General features: G+C 34.6%; 1 protein-coding gene across 3 annotated transcripts in view; it reads right to left on the bottom strand.

The window, feature by feature from the left end:
* Positions 1-776: 776 nt before the first annotated feature.
* VTA1 (vesicle (multivesicular body) trafficking 1) overlaps positions 777-14,773 on the bottom strand; it is a 49,043-nt gene continuing 35,046 nt past the window's right edge. For all 3 annotated transcript variants that reach the window (XM_005859071.2, XM_014533879.1, XM_014533880.1), the window contains exons 7-8: positions 8,640-8,720; positions 777-2,985 (exon numbers count right to left, since the gene is read on the bottom strand). In XM_005859071.2, coding sequence (XP_005859133.1) covers positions 2,840-2,985; positions 8,640-8,720 — 227 coding nt within the window. In that variant the 3' untranslated portion in view covers positions 777-2,839. The remainder of the gene's footprint in view (positions 2,986-8,639; positions 8,721-14,773) is intronic.

The following is a 14,773-nucleotide window of genomic DNA, read 5'->3' as shown; positions in this document are numbered from 1 at the left end:
ACAAAAATAAAATGTCCTTCAGTGAGCCTCTCCTATGTAAATATGTACACCTATACACACCTAAGTGTTTCCTATCCTATATTCTAGTTTTCTCCATAGTATTTATCACCAATCCAGTTCCTAGGTGATGCTGATGCTGGGGGTCCAGGGCCCACACTTTGAGGATCAGTTTCAGGGGAATCTGTCTTCTCTCAGACTCTCAATGTTTCTGACTTGGGCAGTGCTCAATTTCAGGGACTGCCAGACTACCTGAAGCGTTTTTTGTTTTTTTAATTTTTATTGTTGGAAGTATTACATAGGTCCTCTTTTTTCCCCCATTAACCTCTTTCAGCCTGCTCCCATCCTCCCCAACCCCTCACCACCCCATTGTCCAAGTCCATGGGTTATGCATATATGCATAGTAGTTCATTGGTTGATCTCTTCTGTTTCTTAAAACTCAAAAAGGTAGGCCCCACCCTTAGAGTTTCTGATAGGGTGGGACTGGGGGCAGGTAGGAACTGAGATTTGCATTTCTAACAATTACCCTTTGAAAACCACTGGTTGAATACGTGATATACTTTTTATTTAATTTGTTACCTCTCATTCAAATATAAAGTCTATGAGGCAGTTTTTTGTTCCTCTTGTTTTCAGCAATTTCTTCATGCAAAAGATAATTATCAGGTACAAAGTAGCTGCTCAATAAATACACGTTGAATGACTAACTGGAAATTTCCATCCTAGTGTTACATTAGTAAATTTCTAACTTCGTCTTAGATTTTATAGGAAGAAGTACAAAGTTAAAAAATCTTTATAATTTAATCCCCATACAAGAAAGCATTTTTAGGCAATAGGCCACAGAGACAACTGGGATCTCCTGAAATTCAGGATATAAATTATTATTGACAATTTCTATTACTTAATATAACATTAATGTTAACAACAATGAACATGTGTAGATTGCTACTATGTGCGGACTACTTGATGTATACTCTCTCATTCAGCTCTCCTAACAAACTCTGAGGTGCCTGGTGGTGTTGCTTCCATCTTAGAGATAAGGGCTGTCAGACCACAGCCCACTTATCAGGAGGCCCCAGGGTTCCCACACTGTCTTCTTCCCTCCTTCTTCTCCCAACTGGGAACAACAAAATAGAGTGTGAAATAAGAGGTGACAGTTTTTTTCTTTTCTTGTGTCCATACATGTTAAGATTTGAATTAAAATTTTTATCTCTTTTAAGCACTAATAATCATTATAGCCACTTTTCTACTGCAATAAAGTTCTAAAAAAGTATATCAGAGCACTGGATTTCTAGATATAAATGTTGAATCCTACAAACTGCTGTAGGACTTTATTTGTGAAAGATATGAGCATTAATCATGAGGCATGTTATTTGGGGCTTGTTTTTTCAATAATTTAGAACAGTTTATTCTGTCTGAATACTCATTCTATCACACCTATACCACAGCATTACAATGATGCAAAGAAAAACTGAAAGACACAAATGATTAGGAGTTAATAATTCATTTTCTTTCAGATAGACTATGAGATCAGGAGTCAGCAAACTTTATCTTAGGGGGCCAAATAGTAAATATTTTAGACTTGTAGGAAATACAATTCTGCAGTCGTGGAGACAACCACAGATAAAACAAATGAATGGGTACGGTTTTGATTCAATAAAACTTTATTTGAACAACAGATGGCCAAGTCATGGACCATAGTTTGCTGACCCATATGTTAAAGTATTTCAATCTTAGTGGAATAAATGGACCAGATACGTTATAGGTAAGTTTACCAAATTTATCTCTCTCTTTTAAAGAAAATTGTGTCTTACTACAGAAATATCATATTCCTGTAACTAAAAATAATGACTTAAAAATGACAATTCTAGCATGCAAATTAAAACAGACATTTGGCTCTGTAGTAAACTGAACTAGTGAAAAGAATCCTTGCATTTATTTCTTACACAGCACAAATGCAGGTGACACATTAAATCCAAAATTCCCCATAAAACTTATAAACCTAACAACTGAAAATCTAATTTCTTATAAACTTCTGCATCATTCATAGCTATACACTCTAGAGAACCATTCCATAGCAGCAGAGGAGAATCCTAACTTAAAGCACCAGGTTTCCAGGCATTACTAAAACTGTTTTTTCATTCTCTAATACATGCAGTCAAGCTGCCTAGGAAGCAAATACCAATTCACCTTAAGCTTCAATGGATAAGGAAAAGCAGTTGGGAAGCCAACATCCTTCTTGTCTAAAAGTGATTCTACCCCATCTTACTTCTTTTCCATGAAAATTTAAACTTTTAATGTAGTTATAACATGAATATAAATTGAATTTTGAACATAATCTCTTTCAGATTAACCTAACAGTTTAGGATGTTCGTATCTGTTTTATAAGTTTTGAGGAAAACAAAAAGCATGATTTCTAATCTGGAATGTTCTGCCATCTTTATTAAAATTAAAATTTTATAGCAAAGTACTATGCTCTGTTTGTTCAAATTAGAAATTAAAATATTCTTTAAATCATGTAAATTAAGGTACAAAGCTTATTCCCAATAATTTTTTTAGAACTGTATTTTCATTTTTGATGCAGAGTTCAATGGGCATTTTTAGGATCTTGCTAACATCAACCCGATACACCAAGATTATTGGATCCACTAAATGGGCAATAAAAACTGGTTGAGGCCGCTGACGAATGCTTCAACAGAATCTGATACACAGACACAGATTTCATTGTTATAGTCAATGGAACTGAAGTCTTCCTTAAAACTGTGCTCCTGATAGGCGGAAGATAGAGACTAATGGGCTGTTAGTTCTTTAAGCCAAAAATGCATGGATCTGCCATACAAAGGCTTTATTCTCTGCCTGTAGTCAGTAACTTGAGGGCCTTCTGCAGATTCTGCACAGCAGTGCTGACATCTTCGTATTGCAAAGCACTGCCAGCATATTTGCAGTATTTCTGAGCTCTAGCAAAGTCCTCGGGTGTTAGACAGATATCCCCTAGAAGAAAAGAATAATTAAGATATTTATAAGAATATAAAAAGTGTTCTGTTCAGGCTAGGAACAAATTCAAGATTAGAGAAAATATAGAAGGATTTTTTCAATCCCAGTTGTTTTTAAATAAATTTTCTCATGCTATTATTTTTTTATTACTAATATAAAGCACATATATACCAATACATAATAACTTACTTGAGCAAGATTTTCCTTTCAGAAGTAATAAACTAGAATTCTTTATATTTTGGAAAATTAATTATAAAAAATTATACTCTGTGAAACAAGGGTAGCAGGTTTGGTGATTATGCTAGAATCACTCTGCCTCTCTTTTCATGGAACAATACACACAGACTAAACCATTCAACCCTCATTTGAACTGGAAATCTAACCCTCAATTTAAAGAGACAGGAATAACAAACTTTATGTGAAAATTTTACATAAGTTTTTTAACTTTCCTTTAAACATAAACAAAAATTTATCTTTTTGTGCCACCCATACAAAAACCTCTAAGGTTTAACATAAGTTTTATATAATTAAACTACACAACTTAGCATGTAAACCACCCTTACAATTTATTTCTCCAAAATGTATTTTCTCAGCAAGTTTTCCACTTACATGTGTGATTGATATGTGTAGAGCCCAACCTAATAATTTGGGTAAATTAACCATACTAAAAACATTTCATTCAATCTAGGATTTGAATATACCTGAATATATATTTCTAAAGATAAAATTAAATACTTTGTCTTTTGAAATAAATACCCTTTTCCTTAGAAATGTTATGAGGATTCTAGGAGAACTGATCAGAAGGCTAGGGGCAGACTATAATAAACATAATATATTTTGTTACCCACTAAACCTAAATAATTATTATCCTGCAGTTCCTTAGATAATTTGGTCAGGCATGCCTCAGTTTTTTGCTTGAAAATACCTACCAGATTCTTTAATGGTTTTTCAACATATATTAAGAGGCTCTAGTAACTGAGATATACATACTTTCTAGGTAAGTGAGACACCTTTAAAAATTAAGTTTACTATAACTCTGCTCATTCTGTGTTTTAATATCCTATACTCCTATCTCAGGGCAATCTTTAAAAATATAAGGCATCCACCCAGAATTTACTGGATTTGCTGGAAGAAAGCCCTAATGCTCAGGACTAATCTTATTTTTACAGCATTAGCTTTAGCACTGTTTTGCTGACATATCACTTATTTATTAATCAGATAAAATGTGTATAGTGGCAAGAATTCAGTTACTATTTTAGGTTTATAAACTAATCTTATCCACCAATGATAAAACTATTTTAAAACAAAAAGTATTTACTTTTCTTATAAAATAAATATTTCAATATTTATAAAATATGAATGAAAGTATTTTAACAAAAATATAATTATATATATGAAATAAATATAATAGATATGTATGAAAAATTTGTAACTCAAAAAATAACTAGATAATAACCAACTTATGATTTAGATACAAAATATAAGTTATAGACTTAGACAGACATGTAATTTATTTTCAACAATCAGAAGTATAAATAACTTATTAAGCCATTTCAAATAGTTACTCCTGGTATTTCGTAACAGTTTAGGCTTTCCCATATTTAAAAAAAATAATATGTAAGTCATTAAATAAAACATTTTAATTAAAATTTTAAATAAAAATAAAATCTGTCTCTTAATTATGACTCTTCTAAATTAGCATTTAAAACCTAAATAGAGGAAGTGGAAAAGACATAGAAAGGAAAAACAGTTCAATTTCATTTTATTTGATTTTATATGAAAAATAGTAAATACTGCTTAATGTACCAAAATAAAAGTTGTCTTTTCCTATCATTAAAATTTGCCAGAGCCCATAGTCAGAACCAGACAGAGAGAATATTGTGGCCCTAAAAGTTGTTTAGAGGATTAGAGAGGTTGTTTAACATAATATCTCTTTTCTGAAATATGTGCTTTTAGGTTCCCGATGGCTTCAGACAAGACTGTCTGAACCACAGACCTGATTCTCCTTCACAGGGCAGGACAAGAACAGACACAGAAGACAGCTAGAGCTATCCATCAAGTTCCCTATTAGAGTGGAAAGAGAGCCTCGGTCAGCACGGAATCAAAGGCAACATTATTTGGTATAAAGAGAAGTCCCGGCATGCTCAGTTGGCATAAGCATCCATTTCCAAGGCTGAATTATCAAGTTTCCAAGGAATAAAACTTAATTGTAAATATTTCCAAAATGAGTCTTTAGGGATTCTTTCCTATTTAACCAGGTAGTTCTAGAAATTCATGTCAAGAACCCTGGATAATTTATTTGATCCTAATATACTCTATTATTCCCTGACTCAATGGATGCACAGGCAGAACCGGAGGGGAACCCTCTGACCTGCAGTAAATCTTGGAGGTAACTGTAAAGCATAATACTGTGCTATCTTCTATCCAGGCACTGCCAAAACATGCCACTTATTAATGGCAACAACAGTAGCAATTATTAAAGGTAGAGGTTTGTTACATCAGGTACTATGCAAATACCTTTTAGATATTCTATTCTCAAAAAAATTTATAAGTTGTTATTCATATTCTAATACTATATAGAGAGAGGTACACAAAGTAAAAAAGTAAATACTGTGCCTCAAATACCCTTTCCAATTCCATTCTCCTCTCCAGAGATAGCCAAAAATTCATTACAAAAACATTTAAAATATAATAATACTAATGCACACATATTATGTGTGTATTAAAAGGCAATAAGTACTAAACACTAAAGAGAAAAATGTAACAGGAAGGGGGTATTAAAAGTATTAGAAGTGATAGTGATAGATATGGTGGTTATGAAACCATTATTTATTTTTTTGAATTCTCTAGGCTTTTCCTATGCATTTAAACACATATGTACACATAGGAGGATATAGTTTTGTTTTAAACTTTTTTGTTGTTGTTTCCTAAACAGGGCCATACTATATAATGTTCTGCAACTTGAATTCTTACTTACTGTGTCTAGATCTTTTCACATGAGAGTTATCACATTCTTATTTATTTTTTCCATCACCATTTATCCTCTCTATGTACTCTTCCACCTCCCCCCCCCCCCCCCCCCCCATCAACCACACAGTTGTCCATGTCCTTGACTTCTCTTTTTTTTTGCTCAACCCTTCCACACTCCATCCTTCCCTCCCCATTAGAGCTGTCTGTCTGCTCTATATGAGTCCATCACTATTTTGCTTGGTAGTTCAGTTTTCTTGTGAAATTCCACATATTTAGTGAAATCATATGTTACTTTTCTTTCTCTGACTGGCTTATTTCACAGCATAATGTTCTCCAAGACCATCCATGCTGTCACAAAGGGTAAAAGTTTCTTCCTTTTTTACGGCATAGTAGTATTCCACTATGTAAATGTACCACGGCTTTTTTACCCACTCATCTACTGATGGACACTTGGGTGTGCACATATTAAAAAAAAGAATGTGACTGATGATGTGATCCCAATCACATCCTTTTTTCATATGTGCACAGTATTCGTTAGTATAGAATAGATCATAAATGACTACTTTTCCATTAATAAGCATTTAAGATTATTTTCTGTTACTATAAATGATGCTGACATAAATATTTCTGTAAATACATTTTATGCTCACATCTAAGTATATTTTAAAAATAGATTCTTAAAAGTATAATAGCTAGGTCAAAAAATTATATTTGCCATTCTGATACTGACATAATGCTAATGAGAAAAGCTTTACCAATTTATAGTTCCACCAACAGCACATAAAAGTCATTCTCTGTTTTCAATAACATTATAGCTTATAAATCTTTAAAATATTTTTGCATCTATTTAAATGCATAGTCACCAACACAGTCTTCAGTGCTTGGAGACACCATTACCTTCAGTAGAGAGTGCACTGTGCTCCAACCTCTCATGTCCCCTAACTTTCATTAAATTCTGAACCAACTATAAATAAATCTTTTTGATATCATACTAGTAAACCAAATGAATGCAGAATTAGAGGAACACAATGTAATCAATTCATGTTATGTTCATGATACCAGCATGGTAGATGTGTCACCCCCTCCCATCGCCCTTCTAAATAAAGCTCTTCTAGTTCCACAACTTAGAGGCAGGTAGCTTAATGGCCAGTTTCCATTCATACTAGGAGAATCAAAAAATCATGCAGGAAACAGACCTGCAGACATAGTATCAGGGGAAACACAAACTCAAACTCAGTAATATAATTAACAATAGTAGAGCAAGGTTTTCATTCTAAATAAAGAGGACTAAATCCCATCAGACATATGACAATAACTGAATGAGAAAGACCAAAAGAAAATGATAAATTTCAGAGGGAAGGTGCATATATGTATAACCCATGGACAGACAATGATGTGGTGAAGGCCTAGGGAGGGGTGGAAGCTCAGTGGAGGGAGTCAGTGAGGAAAAAAAAAAAGGGACATCTATAATACTTTCAACAATGATAAATTATAAATACATAAATAAATAAAAAGAAATTATAATAAAACAAAACAAAAACACCACCATGGACTGGGGGGAAATAACAGAAATGCATAAGTAGCAAAGATTAAAATCAACAAACAGTGAAGGCATGTGCCAGCGGGTAGGGGAGGTCGGGGGAAGGTCAATGGGGAAAAAAAAGGAGACATATGTACTACTATTTGTAATACTTTAAACAATAAAATTTAAAAAATCAACAAATAAATCACCTAGCCCCGTGGTCGGCAAACTGCGGCTCGCGAGCCACATGTGGCTCTTTGGCCCCTTGAGTGTGGCTCTTCCTAAGCCTTAGGAGTACCCTAATTAAATTAATAACAGTGTACCTACCTATATAGTTTAAGTTTAAAAAATTTGGCTCTCAAAAGAAATTTCAATCGTTGTACTGTTGATATTTGGCTCTGTTGACTAATGAGTTTGCTGACCACTGACCTAGCCTATGAAACAACCAATCAAAATAATTATCCTCAGAGATTTTTATTTTAAATTAGCTTCTCATCCTAGATAATCTGATCACTCAGTACAGATGAGAAATATCATAATCATAACACATGGCAATCTTTTTTAAAAAAATGTTTAATCTTGCCTGAGGATATGTTTTTATTGACTTTTAGAGAGAGAAAGGAGAGGGAGGGAGGGAAGGAGGGAGGGAGGTTGATTTTTACAGAAAGTGAAAGTAGGAAGGGAGGGAGCAGAGAGAGAGAGAGAGAGACATCGATGTGAGAGAAACACTGATCGGTTGCCTCGCATACCTGCCCAGACCTGGGATCAAACCTGTAACCAGGTATGTGCCCTGACCAGAAATCGAACCCACAACCTTTTGGTGTACAGGATGATGCTCCAACCAAGCCACCGGGCCAGGGCAACACATGGCAATCTTGAACTAAACTAATCTTAGCTTCCATGATATCTTTGGCTACATGTTTGTGCCACTACATTTATACAGTATAAAAAAAAGGAACTGTAAAAAAAAAAATAAAATGCCTTGAGATTTAGGTATTTTTGATAATATGAAACAATCTTGATTCACTAGAGAATCTAGTGAACATGGCACTCAAAGAAATGTGTTTCAAATTACCTGGACACTCCTAAGGTAAAATTACAAAACAACACCCCCAAACAAAAGACACATTATAACTTATAAAACACTCAGCTGACTTACCCTGGGAAACTGTATTGAAAAGTGCAGGATCAATGGCCGGAATAGTTTGTGGAGTAGGTTGAATAGTATTACTTGTTACACCTACAAATCAGAAAACCACAAATGGGTATTAAAGTTTCATACCTCTTAATTATCTAGTAGTAAAGCACTTAAAGCATTATGGAGGAATTGCATCACTTCACTTCCTTGAAACCTTAATGAATTCTAAATTGATAAAGTTATTTGATGTTGGAGGCTGGTGTAGAAAATATGCAGGAAAATACATTTAGAGTGTTACGTACATAGTATTGGTTACACATTTCCTATTATGTACTTTGTTTGTCATATCTAATACTTCAATTTGCTTCTCAATTATAGCTTACCAAATATCTGTAGAAGTAATAGAAGCCTTCCTACCTTTTAATTTCTTAGTCAATTAAGTAATTTGGGGACAAGGTGGGATGTAATTATGATTTAATTTACCTTACAGGGCAAGTCCCATTTCACCACTCTGCATGAAATAAAGATTGTATGTTCCAAATTTTCCAGTTAACATTCACTGAATATAACATATTCACTGAATATAACAGCCATAAAAATTCTAATAGGAAGTCAAAACTTATTGCTTATTGGTTAATAAAGAATATCATCTTTTTAAAAATACATATTTTTATTGATTTTAGAGCAGAAGGGAGAGGGAGATAGAGAGAGAGAAACATCAAAGAAGAGAGAGAATCACTGATCGGCTGCCTTCTGCACACCCCCTACTAGGGATAGAGCCCGAAATTCGGGCATGTGCCCTGACTGGGAATCGAACTATCACCACCTGGTTCATAGGTCAATACTCAATCACTGAGCCACACCAGCCGGGCACTAGCATTCTTGATAAATGCTAAGTAATATAATAGAGTTGAAGATTACTAATCACCTAAAATATAACACAAATTGTTAAAACTTCCCAGAGGGACTTACATGATCCAATCAGCAAGCAAGCAAATGAAGAATAAAGTTGATTACTCTAAATCAATAAATCAGAAAACAGGATTCATTTCCCCAAGCTAAGAGATTAAATTTGAATAGGCAATTTGTAGTAAGTATAAAATGGGAAGACAATGTAATAAAAAGAAGAAAATCGAAGAAAATAAACTAGGAAGTTTCTAAAAAAAAACCAAAAACATAGCCAATGAAAGTTCTAGCATGATGGTTTTAAAAGGTTGACTTAAAATTTAAAATAGTATTCAGATCTAAGTGTTGACTTTGAAGGACCTTCTCATTACCAACCCCAAAGAAAAATGGCTTAAATATATACTATTTTATCTCATTTAATTTTGATTTAGGGCAAATTAGTTTCATTTTACACCTTTGGAACTATTAAATCATGAAAATATTACTTTTTAACTAAACACTGAACTAATAAAAAATAAAAGTATAAAGGGATACAGATAAAAAGTCAAGTATAATTTTTAAAGAGTAAAAAAAAAAAATGTGCATGAACAGCCTACTTTTTATTCCTACTCTAGGCCATTTTAGGGCTACCACCAGTTTCTAGGGCACCCTTCCATGCACATACAAGCATGTGTGTGCCCAGTCCAATGTACGTGTGTATAAAAATAAGTGATCTACTGCCTTCTCATTGATCCATCTAGGTATCAATGCCATTCCTTGCTAAATAACTCGTGTTTCTGCCCAAATTAAAATCCTCCAAACAAATCCCTTTCTCTATGGAGAAGGCATACACTTTATGGTCAGCATTCTGCATTAATTTTTAAAAATGCAGGAAATACATTTGATCATATTTCTTTATGATCAAGTAGGCAATATTAATTTACAAGAACAAAACAGACAGGGAGAAAATGAAGCTATGTAGTAAAATTTTATTTGAGTAATATTTTAAAAATAGGAAGTTTGCATTTTATTAAGGACTTCTGGTCAATCATTCAACTAGGACTTGAACTGACAACACAGGCTGTGCAACATGCCTCATACAGCAGTCAGAAGATGCTGCATCTCGTCTGTCTTGACACACATGAGCCAAGGCCTGTCCTCTTGGCAACCATCGTAGAATGTTGCCATAGAGGCCTAGCATACTGGCTCAATACAAGTGCATAAATAACAGTCAAATTAGGAAAAAAAAATTTAAATTTATGTTTATTATTTTTTGAGATGCCCAAATCTAGTATTTTTTTCTGATTTGGAAAGGTATCATTTGCCAATTCACAAATGGGTTGCAGGCCCAAAGACTGCAGTATGTGTGTGGGAGTGAACATTCCTGGGGAATGTTGAAAATGGCTTTCCACTTTTTAACAAAAAAGAAGTATTAAAAAGTAACTTTGGGTTAATTTTTAAGTAGATGGCTGCATATCCCATTAGATGGGATTAATATACATTAAAAAATTAAAGATCACAAGATTTCTAATTAAGTATGAGAAAAAAGGGTGTTGGTTAGAAAATTAGAGAAGACTGTCCAAAAAGTATAATTAAACAGAACGCTGAAATGTAGCATTTGGAGCAGCTGCTATCTATGAGGAACACTCTAAGTAGAGGAAAGACAGAAGGACTGGGTTGAATAAAACTTCAGTATAATCATGGAAAATAGCATTGATACAAATGAATAGGCCAGAATATAAACAACTCTGAAAACTGTATAGAAGAACTCAAATGCAGTACTTCTGACGTTTAGAAGAACTACAATAAAAGAACTAAGTTTTTGATCTATATATGAGGTGAGCTGCATTTATAATTAAAAGGCTGGCATTAATTATAAAATTGTGACTTAATCTATTTAGATTTTTCACTGAGATCTTCCTCTATATTTACCAACTGTAAAAAGTGATGTTTCAAAAGGAAGAAAACAGTACACTGTATTGCCAATATCTGATATTACAGTGATTAAAGCCCAAGAGCAAACGCATGTCCTCTTTAAACAATCACTATCCCTGCTCTCGTTGTACCCATTACTTTCTTGTGGAAGAACTAAAAACTGTATATTAGCACATACTATTCTTTTCAGCTATCTTAAGGATTTCCTTTTGATAAAAGTGCATCCTGGACCTTTATATGGGAGAAAGTAAATCATTCTTAAAGCAAGTAAGAGGGGAAACATCTGCTATATTTATAAACTAAAAATTTTATTTCAGTTTCTATTAGGCAACTATAATGGATTAAGAAAACTGTTTTAAATATAATAGAAAAAAATTCCTCCAGCGAAGAGAAGATTCCAACATCTCAAATCAATCTTAGGAGTATATATATATCAGAAAACTAGGTTTTTATTTGATAGAATATTAGCTCCTTGGGGGAAGGGACAAAAAAGAAAGGCTCCAAAAACACAAAATCAGAATGACTTGGGTTCAAACTCTAGTGCTTTACTTACTAAGTATGTTTGTATTTTAATTTTCTTGAGATAACTGCTTAATTTGTTTACTATTAGTAAATTAAGGACAACAATATCTAATACAGTTTCTGTAAGAGTAGATTTATAAAAGCTGTTAATTATATAAATGCTAAGCCTATGTAAAAAGATAGGACCTTATTCCTAATAGAAGATTACCTCCTAATATCGATCTTTATGTGATGCATATTCTAAGAAGGAGATTTTGTCTGTTAGTTTGAACATATGAAACTACCAATATTCTATCACTTTTGTTGAACAAAAATAGCAATTTCATATGGTTCAACCTTATAGAGCCCTTCTATTGGAAGTATATGTTCCCTTGCATATGTACATATAGGACACCTACAAATAAAATATGTATGTATGTATGGCTATACCACTACTCAGTCCTAAGATATATTGTCTAAAGCAGGGGTCCTCAAACTTTTTAAACAGGGGGCCAGTTCACTGTCCCTCAGACCATTGGAGGGCCGGACTATAGTTTAAAAAAAAACTATGAACAAATTCCTATGCACACTGCACATATCTTATTTTGAAGTAAAAAAACAAAACGGGAACAAATACAGTATTTGTATTTGCATGTGGCCCGCGGGCCGTAATTTGAGGACCCCTGGTCTAAAGCAATACCTGTTAGGCAATGTTTTTAAGGTCATATCCTATCCCCAAAAGTGACACTTCCTTTGATTCACAAAATGATTTTAAGTGTTCATTAACTTGCTATTAAATATCCTGTCTTTCTTTGGCATAGAAATAGGAAGGAAGAGAAAAAAGAAAGAAAGGAAGCTAATTTGCTGAATATTGAGTTTGTGATAGGCATAGTACTAGTCAATTTTTATTCTTTTTCTCCTTTAATAATTAAAACCATGAGAAATATTATTAATTTCATTTTAGAAAGAAGAAAAACCTTCATCAAAAGAAGGTAAATAATAGTTGAGTTTGTGGTTTAGCAAGGGAAAGAAACTAATAACCAATACTATTTGACTCCAAAATGCATTTATTCTCTTTTCACTCTTCTATAGGGCTGCTTGTGACTGCAGCTCTTGATTAGTGTTTAAATTTAGTAGTATAATTCAGACAGTATTCATCTAAGAATAATATGCCTAAAGTAGCTGGTTTTGCTTACATTTCCTACAGAAATTTTCAATAATTCTAAAAGATGAAATATTTAAAACAGTGCTCTATAAAATTTTACTTACAAACTAATTCAAATTGGTTTGCCTATTAATATTATTGCATGATAATAAAGCAGTGAAAAGGCAGGACAGGTAAAATATACAGAATGGTGACACAAAAGAGATCAGTGTTAAAATTATTCCTTTCATTAATACTGTTAAAATTATTATCAATATTTGTATATACTCTGGTTTCTCTTCAGATCGCAAAATTATTATCAATATTTGTAGATACGCTGAGGCTGACAACTGGAAGTCAATGAAGTAGTGGTGTGCTACATAATAGAAATGGTAGAAATCAGGACTCAAAGGATGACTTTCATTTTATCAATTAAATGCTTTGAAATGTTTGTATAGTTTACTGCCACAGATTAACCTTATGCTGAAATAAAAGTAAAACTTTAAGAACAATTTTTATTAAAAAATGAAAATAAGTTAAAGATTTAAACTATGGTTTTAAATACCTTTCTATTTGGAAGTAGGATTGATGCTATATTAACAATACACATACATAGAAGAGTATCTCTTTGCAACTTATAAAAATATCTGTATCTACTCATATTAACTTATTGGAGCCTAGTTTTGTCAGACTATTTTTCTATGAAAATAGACATACAATCCTAAATTATTCCAAGATATTAGCTATCACTTCCCTTCCTTGTTTTTAGTCACATTTTTGTAATCCTAAAAAAAAAAAAATGACCCAAACCCTCTCCTTTTACTAGTCTGTGATTCCATTGCTACTGAGATTCTGTGCCTCTCCTTCATCAATAACCCACGTAGAAGGCAGAGCAGGGTCCTAAGGAAATGAGACAGGAAAAATGGAGTCTTGCTATCATAGTGGGATGGTGACGGACACATCTACACTAATAAAAGACAAAGATGCTAATTGACCATACCTTCGCTACGCCCCAAGCCACGCCACCAGCCAAACAGAGCGACTAAATGCAAATTAACACAACCAAGATGGCGGCCGGCAGCCACGGACCTGGAGCAAGCAAGTGGCTTGGTTGCCTGGGCGATGGAGGAAGCCAAGCTTACTGAGCTGGCTGTGGCTTCCACTCTTGGCAACAAAGTTTCAATTATAGAAGACAAATAAATCCCAGATACCTGCTTCCAGCCAGCCTCCACTGGGAGCTTGGATGGCTGGGGGCCGTGGCCACCTGCAAACAGCCATCAGCCCCTCACCCAGGCTGGCCACACCCTCATGGGGTGAGGGTCCCCGCTGGGGGGCTTAGCCAGCCTGAAAATGGCCCTCAGCCCTTCACCCAGACTGGCCAGGCACCCCAGCAGGACCCCCCACCTTGAAGGAGCTGTGGCCAGCCTGCAAACGGTCCTCAGCCCCTCACCCAGGATGGCCAGGCACCCCAGTGGGGACCCCCACACTGAAGGGGCTGTGGCCAGCCTGCAAACAGCCACCAGCCCCTCACCCAGGCTGGCCAGGCACCCCAGCGGGGACCCCCACCCTAAAGGGGTTGTGGCCAGCCTGCAAACAGCCATCAGCCACTCACCCAGGATGGCCACACCCTCCTGGGGTGAGGGTCCCCACTGGGGGGCTTGGCCAGCCTGCAAACTGCCATCAGCCACTC

This window comes from Myotis brandtii, unplaced genomic scaffold, assembly GCF_000412655.1.
Source record: "Myotis brandtii unplaced genomic scaffold, ASM41265v1 scaffold123, whole genome shotgun sequence".
Classification (NCBI taxonomy): domain Eukaryota; kingdom Metazoa; phylum Chordata; class Mammalia; order Chiroptera; family Vespertilionidae; genus Myotis; species Myotis brandtii.
This window is presented reverse-complemented; position numbering and strand designations above follow the sequence as displayed.